General features: G+C 38.8%; 1 protein-coding gene across 9 annotated transcripts in view; it reads left to right on the forward strand.

The window, feature by feature from the left end:
- The window catches only part of CEP170 (centrosomal protein 170), a 207,499-nt gene extending 199,360 nt beyond the window's left edge, over nt 1–8,139 (forward strand). For all 9 annotated transcript variants that reach the window (XM_050950377.1, XM_050950371.1, XM_050950373.1 and 6 more), the window contains 3 exons: nt 515–608; nt 3,164–3,215; nt 5,823–8,139. In XM_050950377.1, the coding sequence (XP_050806334.1) occupies nt 515–608; nt 3,164–3,215; nt 5,823–6,109 (433 nt within the window). In that variant the 3' untranslated portion in view covers nt 6,110–8,139. The remainder of the gene's footprint in view (nt 1–514; nt 609–3,163; nt 3,216–5,822) is intronic.
- Nucleotides 8,140–20,717: the final 12,578 nt, after the last annotated feature.

Below are 20,717 nucleotides of genomic sequence, written 5' to 3' on the forward strand. Positions count from 1 at the left end.
CACAACACAACTGTCTTCATATTTTTCTTTATTTTGCTACCATGATGTATTTTCCATTAATTTATTTAAAGGAATGAAAATGAGCCATCATTTTTGATCTATTAACTTTCTTTTTTTCACTTCTATTTGCAATTGTTGTAAAATACAAGATCAATAAAAGATTTTTTGCCTGGTATAAAAACATCAGATTGAAAAAACACAGTTCTATGTGGTAAAAAAAAAAAAGTAGGAGTGATATTTAGATACATGTTTTCAAAATAATTCAGGTATTTAGATGTGACTGCAATTTTTATTGTCACTAACAGTTATACAAGGAGTTAACTACAAATTGCATTGAAAATATAATCCTTAATGCTAGGCCTGTGGCAAATTGTCTCTATTTCAAATTCCAATTTGTCCGTGTTTTCAAGGCTTTTTTTTTTTTTTACATCATAGGTCTGTAGATCTTTGAAAAATAGTGTATTTGATAATGTATTTCTTTTTAAAGTACAATTTTTGCATTTCTTGTTTATAGAATATTATTTAAGGACAAAGACCGGAATTGGGAAGAAATTGAAAACAAGTTACGAACTGAGAGTGAAGTTCCTATTGTAAAAACTTCAAGCATGGTATGAAGTAGTATCTTCTTGGGATGGAATGAGACTCATTTTCACCTGGTTTCTGATTCATAAACAATTGGGCATGTTTTAAATGGGAAGAAGCAAGGCAATAATTTTGAGAAAAAGTTTGAGAATTTAGGAGACTTTCTGCCTCAACAGCTCTTAAATTAGTTAAAATTTTCATACTTCATGGATATTGAACAAAATTACAAGAAAAACATTCTATTCTCTAGAATTCAGCATCTTAAGAATGTTCATTTAAAATACTACAAGGCATAGTTCAACCATTGTGTTTATATGCACTTTGTTAGGTATGTTACATTAGGACAATAAACCAAAGGCTAGTGTATTCAGAACATGTCACTCTGAGTGAGAAATGGCCTGAAATAACCTTTTTTTTTTTTTTTTTCCTGAAGGATGGCTTAATAAATCAGAGTCAAAACAAACACTGACTCCTTAAAATACCTTTTAATTTGAGCAAAGAATAATTTAGTAACCCTCAGAATTTAAAATCTGGATTATGTTTAAGGGGGAATTCTCACTGGAATTATTTCACATGCTTGAGGAAGACAGATTTAATTTGTCTCTTACTGTTTAGAAAAATAGTTGTACTTTGATGTAGGTGAATGAAAATATTTAGGAAATATTGTAGAAAGAGCCATCTTCAAAATTAAGCACATTTGTTTTCTGCTTTTCAATTGACATTACGAAATGTGTAAGTAAGAATTTGTTATTTCTTCTTATTTAAGGCCAGATTGTGGCCCATCTTGAGCACCAGTGCAGGGGAGTTGAGCATGAGAGTTACCCCCTTACTCCATTGCACTTTGCCACTGCTTCTTGCAAGGAAAGGGAAAGATGCTCTGCAGAGCCACTGCATCACCTCCTCATGCCCAAAGGAATGGGAAGTATAGTCACACCAGTGCATCTGGAGTGTCCACACCCATCAACTCTACTCCCTTCCTGGAGCAGTGGGGAGACCAGGAAGGAGACTGAATTTACTAGTCACGTTCTTACAGCACAACAGTATGCTGTTCCTTGCAATGGGCTAAATCACAAGCTGATTAACCCTTGGTTTTCAGTCTTATTAAGTCACTAGATATTAGAACTTTATCAGATTTGATAATCTAAATCCAGCTTTATTTTTTCTTAAACCACTGAACATTTGTTATTGGTCTTGTAATTTCTATAGAACACTCATTTTTCAAAGGCAGCTCCATTTTACTGATGAAATGCTATGAATTAATTGGGTACATTTACAGTTTTTTTTTTAATTAGGCAAATAATTCATAAAAACTTCTGAAGTAAGCTTATAATATTAGAAACATGGTACTTAAGAGAGGTAGTCTCAGGTCTTTTTCAATGCAGGTCTTTCTTTTACCAAGGAGTCTAAGTTTGTATCCTAAAATTCATTTATATATACTTTTTATTTAAGGATTCTCATAGAAGGAAGAAATTTTAAAATGAAGTTTTAGTTTTTGTGTTTTGTTCCTAACTTGATTTATTTTAATTTCACTGTTTTTCCTATGGCAAAACATTCAAGTCCCAAATTTTTTTGGTCCCATCTACTGAATTTCTGGTTCCTATTTAGTATTTAGTATCAACAGGTTATTGGTCAGTGTCTAGCACCAGATTGTAAAATTCCAGTATTTACTGGTTCTAGATCAAATGTTCTCAAAAAATGCCAAAGGACTATCGTGACTATTGTCTGTGGAACATTGATGTCATGTTCAAATGTGGCATCTGCTGAAAGATATTGCCTCAATCCATCAAACCCAAGATAATGGGCTCAAGTCTTTCTTGACCACCTTCAAGAATCCATAAATTGGATTAATCAGTACAGAAGTCTTTCAAAAGAATTCTGGAAGTCAGTTGCTATTTTGCAAAATTCTTAGCTTTAAAAGAAGAATGCCTAGACTGTACAGCTCAGATTTCCAGGCCTGGTCACCATGCTCAACTCCAGTAAATTATATTAGAGCCACCATCAAGCTAACCTCTGCCAGTCAGAATGCCTCTTGTCCTGTGGTATAAGCTATCCTGATTACCCCTAAATCAGGTTATGAAACATGAAGCATCTTCTCCACATCCTCTAAAAATGAATTTATATTATAACTTTCCTGCAAAGTCTTGCCAGTTAGCTTCCTCAGTGTTCTGGCAAAATGGTTCTTTCCAACCCTGGTGCCATGAGGGGATTGAGTCTGGCTCATGGTTGGGAATAGGTTTTGCAGGTCCATGAGCAAGGAATGGAATGAGCCTTGATACCCATGGACCCCATTTAAGGAATTGATGTGGACAACTGGTCAGTCAAAGGAATTCTTTGTTTCTGATAGGGCAACCAGTTGTGCATCCCACAGCAATGCAGCCTGACCTAACTGGCCATCTGGCCAGGGGTCCTGGTTATTCCCACCACCACCGCCATCTCCAACAGGAGCCATTCCTACCGCAGGGAGATACAACCCAAACAATAAATGAGAAGATTTCTTTTACGTTTACCATTGAATTATTAAATCTGCTTTTTCTTAGTGAAAAGTAGCACTAGAAGTTTGAATATTTTGTTTCTTCCCCAGGAGATTTCATCGATCTTGCAAGAGCTGAAAAGAGTTGAAAAACAGTTGCAAGGTATTTCATGTTTTATACAGTTTTGCTGCATAATGTCTAAATGCATTGCAGAAACCCCTAATAAATACTGGCCAGGGTAAAGTAATATTAAGGCTTTCCAAAATGGTTCACATTGATTTATTTTGTTTTAATTCAAGTCTTTGGTTTAAAGAGTTATTTATGGTACATCACTATTTCAAGGAACTAAGATTGCAGGGTGGAGTAAAAATCCCTAATTTCCTGACCTCCTTCATGCATAATTGTACATTGCTTTGTAAAAGTAATCATCCTGAAGTACAGAGTTAGACATTTTCCATTGAAACCATGTAAACCTTATTCATGTCTTACTAAATATGAATGCTGGGAGAAGATATTGTGAACTGAACTAAACTACATGACTCGGGGAAGAATGAAATTTTCTCCATTGGCCAGTTTCTTACTGTTCATAGAAGAAACTTTAAACAATATTTTTCATGTCATTGTTTGAACCAGTGTATTATATATTAATCTGTTTGAAGTAGTTAGGATCTCCATGTAATCTAAAACAAGACTTCCGTAATGTGTATATATAAAAGCAATAAACCAAAATGTTATTTTAATAAATAATGATAATCCGTAATCAAACATTATAAATGTTAACATCTCAGTAAAGAGCCTTTACTAAATTATTTTAAAACTAAGGGGGGATATGATTGTGCACTTTGTATGGAAGAGAGAAGGCCAGAGTTAAAATGAAAAGGAGAGAGGCTCCCAAAAGAAAACAAGCAGCTTACATCAGGAAGGCTTGACAGATTCAGTATTTTTATGTATGTATGTATTTGGCAAGGGACAGTTTTGCAGAATGGCAGGAGAGATTCAGACTGATTAGATTGGATAAATCAAGGCCTCTCCAAGGCACTAATATCTTCATGTATAGAACAATTCAGGACAAGAAAGAAAAATATAGTAGCAGTACAGCCTGTAGGGAGTGTCTAAAACAGGTTATTTGATTATGTCCAAAAATTAAGGACTTCCATTCAGATTAATGCTATAAAAGGGATATTTAAAATTACATTGTCCTCTCTACTTCAGAGTACTGAACAATTTCTTGATAATACATAGAGCTACCAAAATACTATATAAATGCTCAACTATTGCTTTTTCCTGTGTCAAGACTAATTATGAGGATGTGTGGTGGGTGGAGATGTATGCTCCAGTTATAGACGTTTGCTATGCAGACATGGCTCAGAGTGCATCACATGTATATTGCACTTATGAAATAAATAAAATGCAACTTTAAACTATTAATTAGCTGAGTTGGACTACATTAAAGAGAACCAACACATAAAATGTATACACACGTAAAAGTGTGTGAGGTGAAGAGCAGATTATATTTTCGATGGGAGAGTAATGGTCCATGTTTATGTATATTTCTTTGTGAGATTGGGTTGTGTCGTCTTGGTTTTTTGTATGTTGTATTGTAATTTGCTATTTTGTTTTCTAATTTGATTTTAAACCCTCTATTAATGTATGTTTTTTAAAAAAGAAAATGTCAGGAGAAAGATCTAGACGTCTTGGACAGGTCATTGAAGATATCTGCTCACTGTACACAAACTCAAAAATGCTAATTTGATTCTAATTTATATCTGTATTAAGGGATGAAGAGTAATAAAGGACATATTTTAATATTATACATATTTATATACATTGATTACTGTGTTTGGATTAAGTCACTTTACCTTAAAAAAATTAGAAATATGAGGTCCTGAGAAGGGTAACAAAATGAATGAGTGGGCACACATTTAATCTGAGATTAAAACAGTGATTATTTAAGTGCTCAGACAATCTAATTACACTTTATGGAAACACAGATCAATTCTATTTGGAAAGCAGAAATTTACACATTGAACATACTAAATTATTAATTGTACAGTGAAGCTCTATTAGGTACTTCAGTTTTCCCCATTCCTAATGCCGTCAGTTAAAAGAGGTAAAAGAAATTACTGTTTTATGCAGCATTTAATCAATTTATCGAATTTACTACTATAGGATACTACTGAAGGAAATATAATATCTTAGTAATATTACAAAATAAAAACTCTTGTATATGAATAAGAACTGCATCTGCCATTACAGGTTAAGGGCTATTGGCCCTCATGAACCAGATACAAGTTGATCATCAGCTAGTCTTAGACTGTTCACCCTCTCTTTTTTCTAACCAGACATGCATTGTATAGGTTTTGTATAGTTTCCCTGAAGTATTGATGCTTAATATATGAAAAGGCTTCTGCCAGAGGTAATATACCAAGCTACAATCACCATCATGTTCTAGTATTCGAGTAATTACTTTGTAATGCCCAGCAGACAAAAGGCCAGCATCTCTGTCAATATTCTGGCATTATAGAAATAATCAATAGAACCGAATCTTTGCATCATCATTTCCATTCAGACTCTGAAAATGAAACAGAACAGTGCTGAGTTATTGATATTAATGGGTTATCTGCAGACTCTTAACCCAGGGAAGGGAATCAAAGATGTGTATGAATTCAAATGACAGAGACTTTGTTTAAGAGTTTTTCTCAAAGCACAAAACCCTAATCTTTGTTTTTGTTTTGTTTCTCTCCCTCCCTCCACTCCTTGGTGGTTTAGTGATTAATGCTATGATTGACCCTGATGGTACTTTGGATGCTCTGAGCAACTTAGGATTCACAAGCCCTGTCTTACCTGCTCAACCTAAACATAAGTCCAGCCCTGTTTCTCACAGTACCCGTGCTCAGATACAACCAAACTGTCAACCAGAAGCTAGGGCCCTTCGGCCTGCCGTCATGTCTGTTTCAACTGCATTTGACAATGTTGAATCCAAGCCTGACTTCAGCATACATTTCAACAGATTCAACCCGGATGGAGAGGAGGAAGATCCCAGTATGCGTGAATGACATTATTAATTGTTGTCATAATTACCATTAATATGGAATGTCTAGAAATAAATTAAAAGTCATAATGTTGCTTTTATACAAAAAAAAATGTTCAAACTGCATTGGTTTGTTAAACAAGTTTTCTTTAACTGTGATGCTTTGATTGTCATGCACATCCTTTTCAAACCATACAAATGAAAATTGATACCAATGTAGAAAAGCAGATTGTGGCAGGTTTGCTCTTTGTGGTTGTGTGCTTTGCAAACAGAATTATATCAGCAGTCTTTCCATACATAGATTTTTCTTTTTAAGAGCAATGCTTTTAAAGTGACCTGCAAGCAGATTAACATCCAATGTTACTGAAACCCCAAGTCTCCTGTGCCAACCTGTTCTATAAATGGACCTCTTTAATTAAAGTTTGTATAGAATTATTGAACAGTTATGTTTGCTGAATAAGAGGATTTATATAGGATACATTACCTTTGAGTACAATAACACATTATTGTATAAGATAAGACAGACTTTGCAAAGCATTCATTCTTTCATACTGAAATTTTCAAACAGTTCAATGATTTGTATAACCTTGTTGCTGCGTAAATTGTCTTGGAGTTTACAAAGTTCAGCTATTACGTTTGCACTAAGAATTTGCTGGGAGTGGTAGGTGAACATATGAATATGAATAGGAGTCAGTCTTTTGATGTACATAAAAAATTGATAATACTGTACTTGTTTCAACAGAGCAGTGTTTTAATCCACTTTCCAAAAGGACAATTTGGCACTTTTTGATCTTGTTCAAAACATCTTTTTGATGTGAATGAAAGTAGAAGGATTTCATATCTCATTTCTCTCCAAATGTTTGTCGAAACAATAAAACAAGTTTACACGTACAACTTTGTGGGACATTTAAAAGCATAGTGAGGCAAATGGGTTCTCATACTAAGTTGCCAATTCAAATGCAACATAAGTTTACAAAAGCAATGTGTGTTTCTTGGAATGATCATGAGGTGTAAAATTTTCTTCTGAAGACTTGGAGATAGTAGTCATAACTTGATTGATCAATAGTCTCACTCCCAAGCAAATAAATTGCTTCTGTATATTTTCCTGTAGAATCCTCCTAAGTCTGTCTCTCTGTCTTATACGTTTAAAAGGACTCTGAAAGAAGACTGCTAATGTAGATTTCTTGCTTATACCACTGAAAAGCAAGTCTATTTAAAATATCCTACATAAACCTATTTTCTATATAAGCTGTTCCAGTAACGTAACATTTGGAAATAATAAAAATAAAAGTAAATGACCTTGTATTTCCAGAACACTAATTTGGAGGAATCTTATTTCTGTTAAATGTAACTAATAGACTGGAATTTCCCTGCTTTTGCGTCAGTCTCTTTATATTAATGTTACACATACAGTTTTGCAGCTTTTATGAAATGGTCTTTAGTTCAGCAATAATCCTATATGACATATGTTTAAAATACTTCCTGTACATTTTTAAATTGTACAGGGTTTCAGAAGTCACTAAAAAGTTGGACCAGTTAATAAAAATGCAAAAACATTTTTGTAGTGATATAAGAAAACCAATAATTTGTGATATAATGGATTTCATATTTGTTTAAAAGAAAACAATATCGTTCTTGTACAACTCGATATTCTACTCCATTAGTTTACAGAGGCGATAGAAAATGTTTGAAATGGTGCAGAAAGGCAAAAATAAATTGAAAATAGGGTCAGGTGTTTGAAAAATTAGTGCACCAAAACCACCATCACAATTCTTTCTTTTGTTTAATCCTTGGGAACAGAATTTTTTCCCAGACACATGAAAAATAGGAAATGGTTTAGGAAAAATTAAAAATTTAGGCTCTCCGCACAAGATTTTGTTTGTGTTCATTCAGACATTTACACCCTTTTGTTCTGTAAGAAGCGTTTTGCATTTACTATGTTATTTTGTATGGACACATTCTCCTTATTTATTTTTGTTACGTTTATTATGTATGTTATTTTGTTATATATGCATTTACAACTCCATTTTTAAATAAAGTGTTTCTGGAACTTTATGTAATCTATGTGTATATATGTAATTCAGTGGTTTGTAACTCGGAAGGTTCAGATGTTTCAGCTTTGTTGGAACTTAGATTAAATTACTCAGTTAGGAAATGGCATTTTCCTAAATGTACTTCCAGATAGTCTTTCTTTCCTGGAAGATGTTACATTGTATGTTGTTTCTTCCAAATCAGATACACTGCTCTGACAACAATACTTATTGCTTGTTTTCCTGCATCCAGGCTCACCATTTCCACACTGGTTTTTACTTCTGCTTGTGCAGCTAGAGAGGCAAAATTCAGACCTGTCAATCACCAAGGAAACTCCACCTTCAGAAATTAAAACAAATGAGCTTTGATCTGCCTACTGGCAGCAGCAAATGGTAGTTACCAGACCTGTTTTCCATGAGCTACAAAGAGTAAGAAATCCTTTTAAAACATTCTGATTTTGTTTCAGATTGGTGACTTTGCTTGTCCCAGCTGGGAATTGGCCTGTGCTTTTCTTCAGGATCCTATCTAGTCAGGGTAATGTGAATGTGCTCCATTGAATGCAGCAGCCTAATGTACGAATTTTGCTCTAAGAAACATTCTCGGTCAACATGTTCCAGCATCTAACTTCAGCCATCGGCCCCACCATTGGCACTGGTACCCCAGGCTTCAGCATTCAATGATGTGCACATCAGAGGATGGGGATAAGATCTCTGGCCTTGCTTCATCCCAACCCCTCCTACAACCTGACAATCTAAGAAACAGCACCGTTGCAAGATGGTGCTCAGGCTCTGGTGTCTGCACTCGGCAGTGCAGTACAGAGCACAACAGAAGGGATTAACTCTGATCCTGCTTCAGTAACACTTCCAAACTAGCAGGCAGAAAACTGGACAGAGGTACCAGAAGCAGCTCCACAACTCTTCAACTTCAGACCAGCAGAAGGACCCAAGGATCAACTGACTCCATGGATTCCAATTAGGCAAGGCTCTAGCACTTAACACCCCAATAGGGACATCCCCTGTGCTCTACACGGACCTTGTGGTGGCCCCCACCTCAGCTGCCACTGTTGTAAAGGTACCTCCCCTAGCTGCAAATGCCTTCATCAGCTGGGAGTGAATGCCTGTCCTTGCTTGTATTCCTCACGCACACACAGCCCTTCTCTCTGTAAGCACTGCAGCAATCCATGATTGTCTCCAGAAAGTGGCAGTTCATCAGTGGCCTCCCTCTTCAGATGTTCTATCCACCATTCTTCAAATAGAGGTTGCTCAGAGACTTGTCTCAAATGGCCCCCACTTGAAATCAGACTATTGCCTGCCCTGACTGGCTGACTTCAGGAGGCATGGGTCCCCACCCATCGGTGAACATCCATCAAAGTTGCATTTCTGGTGGCCATCACATCTGCATGCAGAACAACTGAGAAATAAGGACATTGCCAATGGAATCTCAGTATTAACCTGTACAGGATAAGGTTACCCCCGACTGCTGCTTTGCATCAAAAGACAACAGTGTGTTTCATCAGTCTCAGAAGCTGGATCCTCCTTGTCCACATGTGTGTTGACCCCTTCAAAGAACTCTAATAGATTAGTAAAACAATTTCCCTTTACAGAAACCATGTTGACTTTTGCCCAACAATTTATGTTCGTCTATGTGTCTGACAATTTTATTCTTCACTGTTGTTTCGACTAATTTTCCCTATCCAACTTAAAATTCAAGCATATGATTAACATTCTCAAGGCAGTTGTGATTTGCTTTGCAAGAACTTGGGCAAATAGAAAATCTACAGTTATTTCTCCTTTAACGCCCAGTTGTAAAAGGCAAAGTAATATCTACTGCTAGGTAGCTTAAAATTATATTAAAGGGGAAAATAAAGAGGGAGATCAAAGCTCAGCCAGTAAGAGCACTTCCTGTCTCATGGGCCAAAATATCCTTTGAATCCTAGGAAAAAATATCTGCTAGGCAGAAACTTGGGCCTCAATCCTGTCAGCATGCACATGCTTAATTTCACTCTCCTGAATAATCTCACAAAAGTCAATGGGTGTGTTTACATGCTTCTTAAAGTTAAGCATGCAGGATTGAGGGGTTGATAGTTTAGTCACACTTTTGCCAGATAGTACAAACTAAACAATACAGGCTTTGTCAGATTCTGCCATTGCTAGGAGTAAACCACATGATATAATACTTCAATACATCTATAAATCTAGAACTTTTTGTTTTCAGTTTGGTAAGAGTTATTCAAAGCACTTTCTTGGGAATGAAACCTCAACAGAAAAATAGTGAGCCAACGACAGGCAGAGTCCATTGATAACCTGTATGTTTGTTTCTCTTCTCTGAGTAGTAGTTCCCATGCTGACCCTCTGCCCCCACTCCTAAATGTAAAAGGGCAAAGTTCTGTTCAGTAAGCAAGTTATGCTACTGTGCTCTGGAGACACTTTAAATCGGGGGAAGTCAACTATTAAGTGTTAACAGTTAAATTAAGCTATTTTTCATCCCATCCAATGATTGACAAGTCCAGTTCTGCAGCCTTATCTACAGAGCAGAAGTAAAACAATAGAGGAATGATGAGCCTGAATAATCAGAGAAAAGAAATCCATTGTCCAGGGAGTTTTTTCCACTAAGCACTTCACAAACACTAGCCAATCTTATGAGGCAGGTGAATATTAATTACCTCCATTTCACAGTTGAGCAAATGGAGTATAGTATGACTAAGTGACATAAGAATGGCCGTACAGGGTCAGACCAAAGGTCCATCTAGGCCTCTATCTGTCTACCAACAGTAACCAGTGCCAGGTGCCCCAGAGGGAGTAAACCTAACAGATAATGATCAAGTGATCTCTCTCCTGCCATCCATCTCCACCCTCTGACAAACAGAGGCTATGGACACTATTCCTTACTCTTCTTGGCTAATAGCCATTAATGGACTTAACCACCATGAATGTATCCAGTTCTCTTTTACACACTGTTATAGTCCTAGCCTTCACAACCTCCTCAGGTAAGGAGTTCCACAGGTTGACTGTGCGCTGTGTGAAGAACTTCCTTTTATTTGTTTTAAACCTGCTGCCCATTCATTTCATTTCATGACCCCTAGTTCTTGTATTATGGGAATAAGTAAATAACTTTTCCTTATCTACTTTCTCCACAGCACTCATGATTTTATATACCTCTATCATATCCCCCCTTAGTCTCCTCTTTTCCAAGCTGAAAAGTCCTAGCCTCTTTAATCTCTCCTCCTATGGGACCCGTTCCAAACCCCTAATCATTTTAGTTGCCCTTCTCTGAACCTTTTCTAGTGCCAGTATATCTTTTTTGAGATGAGGAGACCACATCTGTATGCAGTATTCAAGATGTGGGCGTACCATCGATTTATGTAAGGGCAATAATATATTCTCCTTCTTATTCTCTATCCCCTTTTAATGATTCCTAACATCCTGTTTGCTTTTTTGACTGCCTCTGCACACTGCGTGGACATCTTCAGAAAATTATCCATGATGACTCATAGACCTAAGGTCAAAAGGGACCATTATGATCATCTAGTCTGACCTCATGTACAATGCAGGCCACAGAATCTAACCCACCCACTCCTGTAACAAACCCCTAACCTATGTCTGAGTGATTGAAGTCCTCAAATCATGGTTTAAAGACCTCAAGGTGCAGAGAATCCTCCAGCAAGTGACCCATGCCTCACGCTGCAGAGACCCTTAAGATCTTTTTTCTGATTTGTTGTAGCTAAATGAGCCCCCATCATATTGTATGGATAATTGGGGTTATTTTTTCCAATGTGCATTACTTTACATTTATCCACTTTAAATTTCATTTGCCAGTTTGTTGCCCAATCACTTAGTTTTGTGAGATCTTTTTGAGGTTCTTCACAGTCTGCTTTGGTCTTAACTATCTTGAGCTGTTTAGTATCATCTGCAAACTTTGCCACCTCACTTTTTACCCCTTTCTCCAGATCATTTATGAATAAGTTGAATAGGATTGGTCCTAGGACTGACCCTTGGGGAACATCACTAGTTACCCCTCTCCATTCTGAGAATTTACCATTAATTCCTACCCTTTATTCCCTGTCTTTTAACCAGTTCTCAATCCATGAAAGGATCTTCCATCTTATCCCATGACAACTTAATTTACATAAGAGCCTTTGGTGAGGGATCTTGTCAAAGACTTTCTGGAAATCTAAGTACACTATGTCCACTGGATCCCCCTTGTCCACATATGTGTTGACCCCTTCAAAGAACTCTAATAGATTAGTAAAACAATTTCCCTTTACAGAAACCATGTTGACTTTTGCCCAACAATTTATGTTCGTCTGTGTCTGACAATTTTATTCTTCGCTGTTGTTTCGACTAATTTTCCCTGTACAGACGTTGGACTTACTTGTCTGTAATTGCCGGGATCACCTCTAGAGCCCTTGCCCACATTCTCAGAAGAAGGCACTGTCAGAAGGTGGAATTACAGCTCTTGAGTTCCAGACACCCAGATAAGAAAGTATGTTAAAAAAGTTAAAGGAATCTACCTGAACCGAAGAACCTAAGTCCTATTTTCAGAAGTTACTTAGAAACCCAAGTCTCACTGCGAGTCACCTTTTGTAAATGAGATTTAGACTCCTAAATCACTTAGCTGCTTTTAAAAATTTTACCTGTTACATCATCCAGAAAAGGATATAGAAAAGGTACCAAAGGTAGAAAATGTATATTAAAGTCTCTTTAGGGACAAATGAATATTATACTCATGTTAAGCATTAGTCTAAGCCCACTAGCTGCTCAAGGTTAGAGTTCTTAGCCAAATTAAAAATATTAATACATATTTTTCACAATTATTAGATTCTCTCACCTTGTATGGGAAAGATAGTGAACCTCTGGAGTGAAATTCGTTTTAGGAATCTAGAGGTCTTTATACTGTACAAACAGTAACCAGTTCAACAGCTTCATCCATTTGACAGAAACACTACTTATTTTTCAGTTGAATTATAGTGGAAATGCTGCTGATCCTTCTTGACAGAAAAAGCTGAATTGATGGCAGATACTGCTTGAATAAAGGATATCTACAGTATGAGGCTCCTACACTCCTAAACTGTGAGTTTCTCCATATATGAAGCCAGTTTTGGACTCACAGGAAGGAGGACACAGTTAAATGTTAGAGATACAAAGAAATTATATTACTGATTAATATAATGCAATCTGTGAAACAGCTATTCTTTCAAGCTAAGCAAAAAAGAGTAAAGCAGGAAGGAGATCAAGCAGAAAAAAGACATGGTAAGAGGAGATGGAGAGGAAAAGTGCTTAGCTTGTGGTATTGATGACAGGTTTGGATAGCAGAGTAATGAAAGTTCACAGCAGATAATTCAGGTAACTGGTTGGGGATCGGGAATCATACATTTTAAAAAATCAGTTAAGCATAGTAATGAAGGCTAATAATGAAACTAATCTTTCACAGTATGAGAAATGAAACTTAAACATGCAAGGGAATCAAGTACTTTATAGTCACAAGTTGATTTAGGTGAATTGAAGATTTGCAGAAGGGAATAGAAATGGTTATTAGGTAAGGAGGGAATACTAAGCAGCTGACCAAGGCAATGCATTAATTGGTGACATAGAATAAGTGTGAAAAGAGCGTAACTGGGTACAGACCACAAATGAGAATTCTGCTGAGGCTACAGGAATGATCTCACTGGGACGTGCAGAAATCTTGCCAGTACATTTCCTAGCTCTGTCTGCTGCTGTCTGCTTTTTCTAGGGCACCATTCTGCCTCCTCCCTTCTAGACAGGAAGGTGGGTGCGCTCCACGGCCTGGGAGGGGGAGGGCTACCTGCACTTCCCATCCCCTTCTGTTGCTGCAGAAGTGTAGTGCTCCCTGAGGTGTGGTCTTCTCTTATGCCCCAACTATAACCCATTCTCCCTTTGTAGCAGATAGAGACCATCCCTCTGCTAGGGAAGAATGGAGGTGCTTCAATAAATTACAGTGATGGGCACTGTAGGAATGCCTAAGATAATGTATTATCCTCTCTGTGACCTATGTGTTGCTCAGGCTTTCTGGGCATTCTTGATGCTTGTAGCAGGGTTGCTATTTACTCAGCACTCCATCTGGCTAGAGGTGTCTCTGCAGCATCCTTGCTCTGTTCCTACATTTCAGAGCCCCATAGAAATTCCCTCCAGTCTTTCTCAGGACTGCCATCAACCACTATCTGGGGCTGGGTTAAATTAGGTTCAAATTAGTTCAAATTAGTCATCAGTGTCCCCAAATAAAGTCCATTACAACAACATAAAAGTTCATACCCGTCTCTGGATCTTCTGCCGCATGTGGAGCTCTGCCCCGGGCCATTCTTCACGGAGCTACCACTCCTGTCCTTGCTAGCTGGAGCTCAGTCTTCTGGATCTGTCTTCCTTCTCCCTAACAGTGCACGCCCTGTTCTGAGGGAAAAAGCAGCATATATACTGCTCTTCTTTGGAAAGCTTCCCCCAGTTCAGTTGGGAGGAAAGGGAGCCCTGCCCCACCCTACACTACAGAGCTCCTGGCCCTGGTTTTTCCCATCCATTTACTAATTCCCCAGGACCACTTTCTATCATCTGGCTACAAGATCATTTCCAGGGCCTTTGTTTATTCCAACATCCCTGCAATGCCCCCCTCTAGTCTTAAAGGGCCTGTATACCCTGTTACAACACTGAACAACAGGCTCTTTTCCTGACTGTTGCACTGCTCAAGATTGTTGTAATCCCTGACCTGACTAAAGGCTAGACATCTTGAGGTTCATTGAAATGAAAGTGAATCTTCCCAGGAAGTGGGTGCAGGCTGGAGGTCTGGTCCCCCTTCTCTCAATTGGGGACTTCACTGAAGTAGCTCATTTTTGATGAACAGTCATGTAATGTAAGTTTGCTACACTCCAGAGCATTCAAACTGGTGTTTACAAATTCACTATATTTTAGAGGTGGTTCTTTGGTCTCTACAGTTCTCATATCAAGATCACTAGGGCTACTGTTAATTGGAACTGGGACATAGTTCCATGGCAGGCACTAATAACTTTAAAAATGCATGATTAAAGAAAAAAATATACTGCTCTGGAGACAATACCTGCAATAATCCATCAGTACTTCAAGAAATCTATGTTACCAGCCACACCATTAGTACACAGCACAGCATAACTCATGTTCACCAATCACTCTCTAATGGTGGCAGAGTATTGATTTATGGGGACCTCTTTCCAAGCAGTGGAATAAAAAATAATTGCACAAGTCAGAATAACTTGGCTAGTGTTTTTTTCCTGGCCCTGCTTGCCGTTTCTTGCAGCTGACAAATTCTTTCCTACAAAACTCTTGCCCACCAGCATCCATTTTTGCATTGCCTTTTTGTCCATGCTGGTGGCTAAGGTGGATGTTTTGTATTTGTTTCTTGAATTATTTTCCTGATTATTAGTAGAATTTCAGATTTTACATAGATTTTTTTCTAAGTTTCACATTTAAAATGCTAATCTTTTCTGCAAAAGATACACCCATGACCTCATTAACTTTCTTACTATGAGAACAACACAGAATCAAACAGAAAATTGAGGCACAAATAGCTGGTGCTACATTTTCAACCAACACCAGCTTCTGATATAACTTCCCCAAGTCGAGAACATTGAAATGCTTCAACCAGGCTGTACTGCTCTTGTCAGGGTTTGGAGTTTGAAGTCAATGGGACCTGTGGTCCTAAATCACTCTGGTACTTTTGAAAATCCCACCTAACTTTAGGCTCCTATTTTCAAGATTTTGGCCTGTTGATATGAAAACATACCTGATAACTTTAATACACTGAAAGTCTAAATAACACGTTCATTGTTAACACTGAAGCAATTTTGTTTAAAGGGAGATAGATTTTATGCCACTAAGAAAAAAGTGTTTACTAAAAATACCGTGTTAGCCCCGGATTCGGCAAACACTTATGGCACATGCTTACCTTTAGGCACAAGTGATCATATTTGAAGTCAATGGGACTATTCAGGTGAGTAACATACCTGCTTAACTGGCTGCAGGATCAGGGCCTTCATTTTCAATATTTTGTTTTTCATCTATAGTAGTTTTGTAAAATTCAAATACCAGACCCTACCAGCTGTGGTGTTTGCGAGTAGCATTTATAATTTAGTTCATTATTGATTTCAGTCTAAATTCACAATAGCTCAATTTTTTAAAATTAGTTGTCCAAGGTCTCAATGTGATTGAAATCAATTATTTAAATTCCTGGGGGAGGAGGGATACAGCGTCACACCTGCAGAGCAGTTTACAGGACTGAAACCTGTCTAGCTAGCTCAGGCTGTAGTAATCTGAAACTGGAGACCATAGTGCACAGGAAAAAGAATGGATCTGTGGAGCTATCCATATGATTAAAAAAACAAGATAGTCAGAAGGATGTTTCTAATTAATGTTTTTCCCCAAAGGAATCAAAATGGAGACTTTAAGGCTAAACTAGCAGAAAAAAATCAATTCAACACTGTTTCCACTTTCTGGAGTTCAGAGCAGGATAAGTGAGCAGAGACGTATGTCATTCCTCCTATAGTCACTCCCAGTCCCACACAGAACATCTACTAAGGGCAGCCAAGAGCAGTGTTCCCCTATCTTAGGGGAGGTTCCTGGGAGGCTTCCTGGCTGTAAGGATTCAGTGGAGCCAGAAGTTCCCAGAGCTAGGGTAAAAGCACAGGGCCTCCTCCACACAAATGGATCTCTGGAGATCCGTGTGAGTTGAAAGCTGCTGGAGGTGGGTGAGGAACCCTGACACTGATGAAAGGATTTAGAGGAATGAGGTGAACCTGTGGAGTTTTTTTTAGTTTCTGGGCCCTTCCTTCAGGCTTACTGCTAAGGGAGGGCACCACTGCTGTCACAAAGTGAGGTTCAGATTGGACAGGATTATTTTATGAGCATTCGTATTGTTTGCGGTTTTGCAATCTAAGATGATCCCAAGGAAACAATAAAAAAAGTTTGCCCCTTTGGTGATGCCTTCCTTCTATGATTCTCAAAGCATTTTACAATCCTTACTCCAGTTTCTCAAAACCCTTGGGAGCTTGGGAAGTACTGTTATCCATGCTGATGGGAGGAAAGGAGCTCATAAAGATCTTTGTGAAACAGCTTTTTAGAAAATGCTGACATCAGATTTTGCTAAAAATTAAAAACTCATTAAGTGACGGTAGCTATCCTGGTGGTGATAAAAGCCATTTGCTCCATGAATGCTGATGATTTTAAACATCTACGGTATCCATGAATTCTTGATAGAGATCAGGGGCTCTGTCAAATGTATCTTTCTAGCAAATGAGATTTGTCCTTCATCTGTCAGTATGTGTGTAAAAAGTGTTTGGTAATGTTTTCTTGGCTGTTTTTTAAATTTATTGTTTGGTACTGCCTCATATCCTATCAGTTGCGCTGTGTTTAATGCAATAATGTCTACTCATTTTTTCTGGGCTAATAAAGATTTTATGCACTTGAGTTATTGTAGTTCTCCATGCAAACCATCTCTTTGTTGGGCTTGGGTAGACTGATTTGTTTCACATTCTGTAGCTGCATTTCTTTAGAGCTTTCAATTAAAAGTCGACCAGAAATGTCTTGTACAGTTTTAGCAAAAAGTGTTCAGTCATTTATATCAAAGCTTGGGCTTTTCCATCAGTAAACTAGAGGCACCATATTATTAGTCAGTTATGCAGCAGCACAATTAGGCTAGGCATTGAAGGCAGTAGTATATTTTTAGCCCTGTAATTTAGGGGTTTATTATCTGAAAGTTTATGCAGAAGGTTTAAGGTGAATTTCATGAGAGCAACTGTACTGTTTCTAGAAGTGACTGGGAACATCTAAAAGATGATACACTGTTGTATGGTAGCTTGTAGCTGTGTATAGCTAGTCTAGTCGCTGCAAGAAAGGCGGGAGCTAGGTTGAGAGAGACTTCTGGGCCTTTGCCAGTCTGCTGTATTGCTCTGTGATAGTGCTTGGGGTTAGATAGTTGGTGGGCTTAAATCATTGTAGCACTGGCCAATCTGAGCCTGAGAAGGAGCCAGCATTTACCAATGTACATTGCCAAAGAGCCACAGTAATATGTCAGCTGCCCCATATCAGCTCCCAGCACCTCCCACCCACTGGCAGCCCTGCCGATCAGCGACTCTCCCTCCCTCCCCACACCTCCTGATCAGCTGTTTTGTGGTGTGCAGGAGGCTCTGTGGGGGATGGGGAGGAGCGAGGGCATGACAGATTCATGGGAAGGGGTGGAGTGGGGGCAGAGTCGGGTTGAACAGTGAGCACTTCCTGGCACATTGGAAAGATGGCACAAATAGCTCCAACTCCGGAGTTGGTGTCTATACAAGGAGATGTATGCTAACTTCTGAAGAGCCACATGTAGCTCCAGAGCCACAGGTTGGCCATGCCTGCACTGTGACTTCAGTGGACAAGTGCCAAATTACACCTACTGATGATCCAACCCTGGGTCTGTTTTTGGAGTGTGAAAAAACATCCTGTACATACTACAGTGTTTAGCTGTGATGTTATACTTAGATTAGAGGCAGAGTCATCTTAACCAGTTTACAAGTGCCATGGTTCAATGTGTGTCCATACATTGGTATTTCTGTTATCGCACCCATGTTTGGGCATCCACACTTGCCCCCCTAGCTAACCATGTATGTTGCAGTTTGTTTTGGGCAGCTGTCTCATAGTGCCTCAGCAGAGGAGAGCAATGTGGAACCAGGTACAGGAAGCCAACTGTATGTCTGTGTAGACCTCTGTAAGAGTTGAGACACTATTACCTGTAATAGTTACTGAGATTTGACTATGTCGTATGACAGTCTGGGCAACCTGATCTTTTAAAACAGATTAACTCTTTGAAGTGAAGCTATTTTGACAAGTCTTCACTAGTGCTTAGAATGAGTTGCTACTCAGATGTGGGTGGAACACTCCCAGTGCAGGGATCTCACACACTTGGAAACTAGCATCACTTGCTCTTTAATGCCTAGATTTGGAGCCACACCGCTAGCAGCTGAGCCAAAGAATCATTTCTGTTGCTAGAGACTTGCACACACACTCTCGTTCACTTTTGTTTTTAGCCAATGACCTGCAGCTACCTTAGCTAACCCTGGAAAAAAGTCCAAAGGAATCAATACAGAAGAGTACTTTAGAGTGGGATCATCGAGAGATCTTGTCTATTAGGCTTATATCCATAATGCCTCCAGCTACTGCAAACAAAGTGGCTGCACTTCCTCCCCCAGCAACACTGAAGAGTCACAACTGAACCCTTTGTGTGCAAATTAATAATAATTAAAAAATCAGTAAAAAGAACAAAAGTACCTGTGGCATAAGCTGAAATAAATGTGTTAGTCTCTAAGGTGCCGCAAGTACTCCTGTTCTTTTTGCGGATACAGACTAACACAGCTGCTACTCTGAAACCTAAAAAATCAGTGCATTCCTAACAAGTGATTTGTTTCCTGTCATTTACTGTAAACAAAAATCCATCTGGAGATGCAAAGTTGTGAATGTGAAATGGAGAGTCTGTAATGGAATCCAGTACTGATTTGCCTCCCAATGACTGCAGCTGGGTCCATGTGCCATCAACAAGTGGAAGAACATTTCCCCCATTTTATCTGAAACACACTTTATCTGGAAGGCAGTGCTGATTGAGCAAACAGGTGAGTCCTCAGCTGGTGATATTTGTCATACCAGGCCCCATGAGGTGAGTGCTGTAGGGAGAGGCACCGGTCTGCTAATTATTTATATTTTGCCACGAATGCACTGACATTGAGGAGATTTTAAAGAGCTGATTTAAAGTAAAAAGGGTACAAACGTTTTGGTAGTTCATATATCTCTGGGCTTCTTTAGTCAGAGCTGCCCTTTACACTTAGGCCTGGTCTACACTACAAAGTAGGTCCACACAAGTTGACTTCTTCTGACCTATTTGTTTATGTGTCTACACTCAAATTTGTCTCTGGCTGATGTAAGCGCTCCAAAATGGCGACATGGGTAAAACCATCCCCAGGACAGTGAACTATGGTCAATGTACTGAGATCAACACAGTGAGTGTAGACACAGCATGACCAGTGTCGACTTTAACAGTTCTCCAGCAGCTGTCCCTCAGTGACCAACATTGAACGCCTTGCCACAGTTGTGAACTCCTCTGCCCCAGAGTCATGGAGACCAGGAGCTACACCCCCTTTTCCCTACCCTTCAAGACCCCTACATATTTTTGAAATGTCTTTTCCTTATTTCCCAGGTTGGTGAGCACACCTAGCAGTTGTCCCTTGTTGTGAGCAGCTGCCCAACTGACCATGCCAACTTCGTGCTCTAGACATGCTCCTGCCTGGAGTAGACAGGAGATGTTGGATCTCCTGGGCTTGCAGTGAGATGAGGCTGTGCCAGCACAGCTTCAGACCTGTCGTAGAAATGTGGCATCTATGAAAAGATTGCACCAGAGATGCAAGAAAAAGGATATAACAGGGACCAGTAGCAGTGCCGCAAGAAAACAAAGGAACTGTGGCAGGCATATCGCAGGGCCAGTGAGGTTGACAACTAATCTGGTGCTGAGCCACAGACCTGCTGCTTTTACAATAAGCAGCATGCCATACTTGGCAGAGAACCCATCAGCCCCCCGCAGACCACCATAGCTACTTCCAA

Source organism: Gopherus flavomarginatus, chromosome 4 (genome assembly GCF_025201925.1).
Source record: "Gopherus flavomarginatus isolate rGopFla2 chromosome 4, rGopFla2.mat.asm, whole genome shotgun sequence".
Taxonomy (NCBI): domain Eukaryota; kingdom Metazoa; phylum Chordata; order Testudines; family Testudinidae; genus Gopherus; species Gopherus flavomarginatus.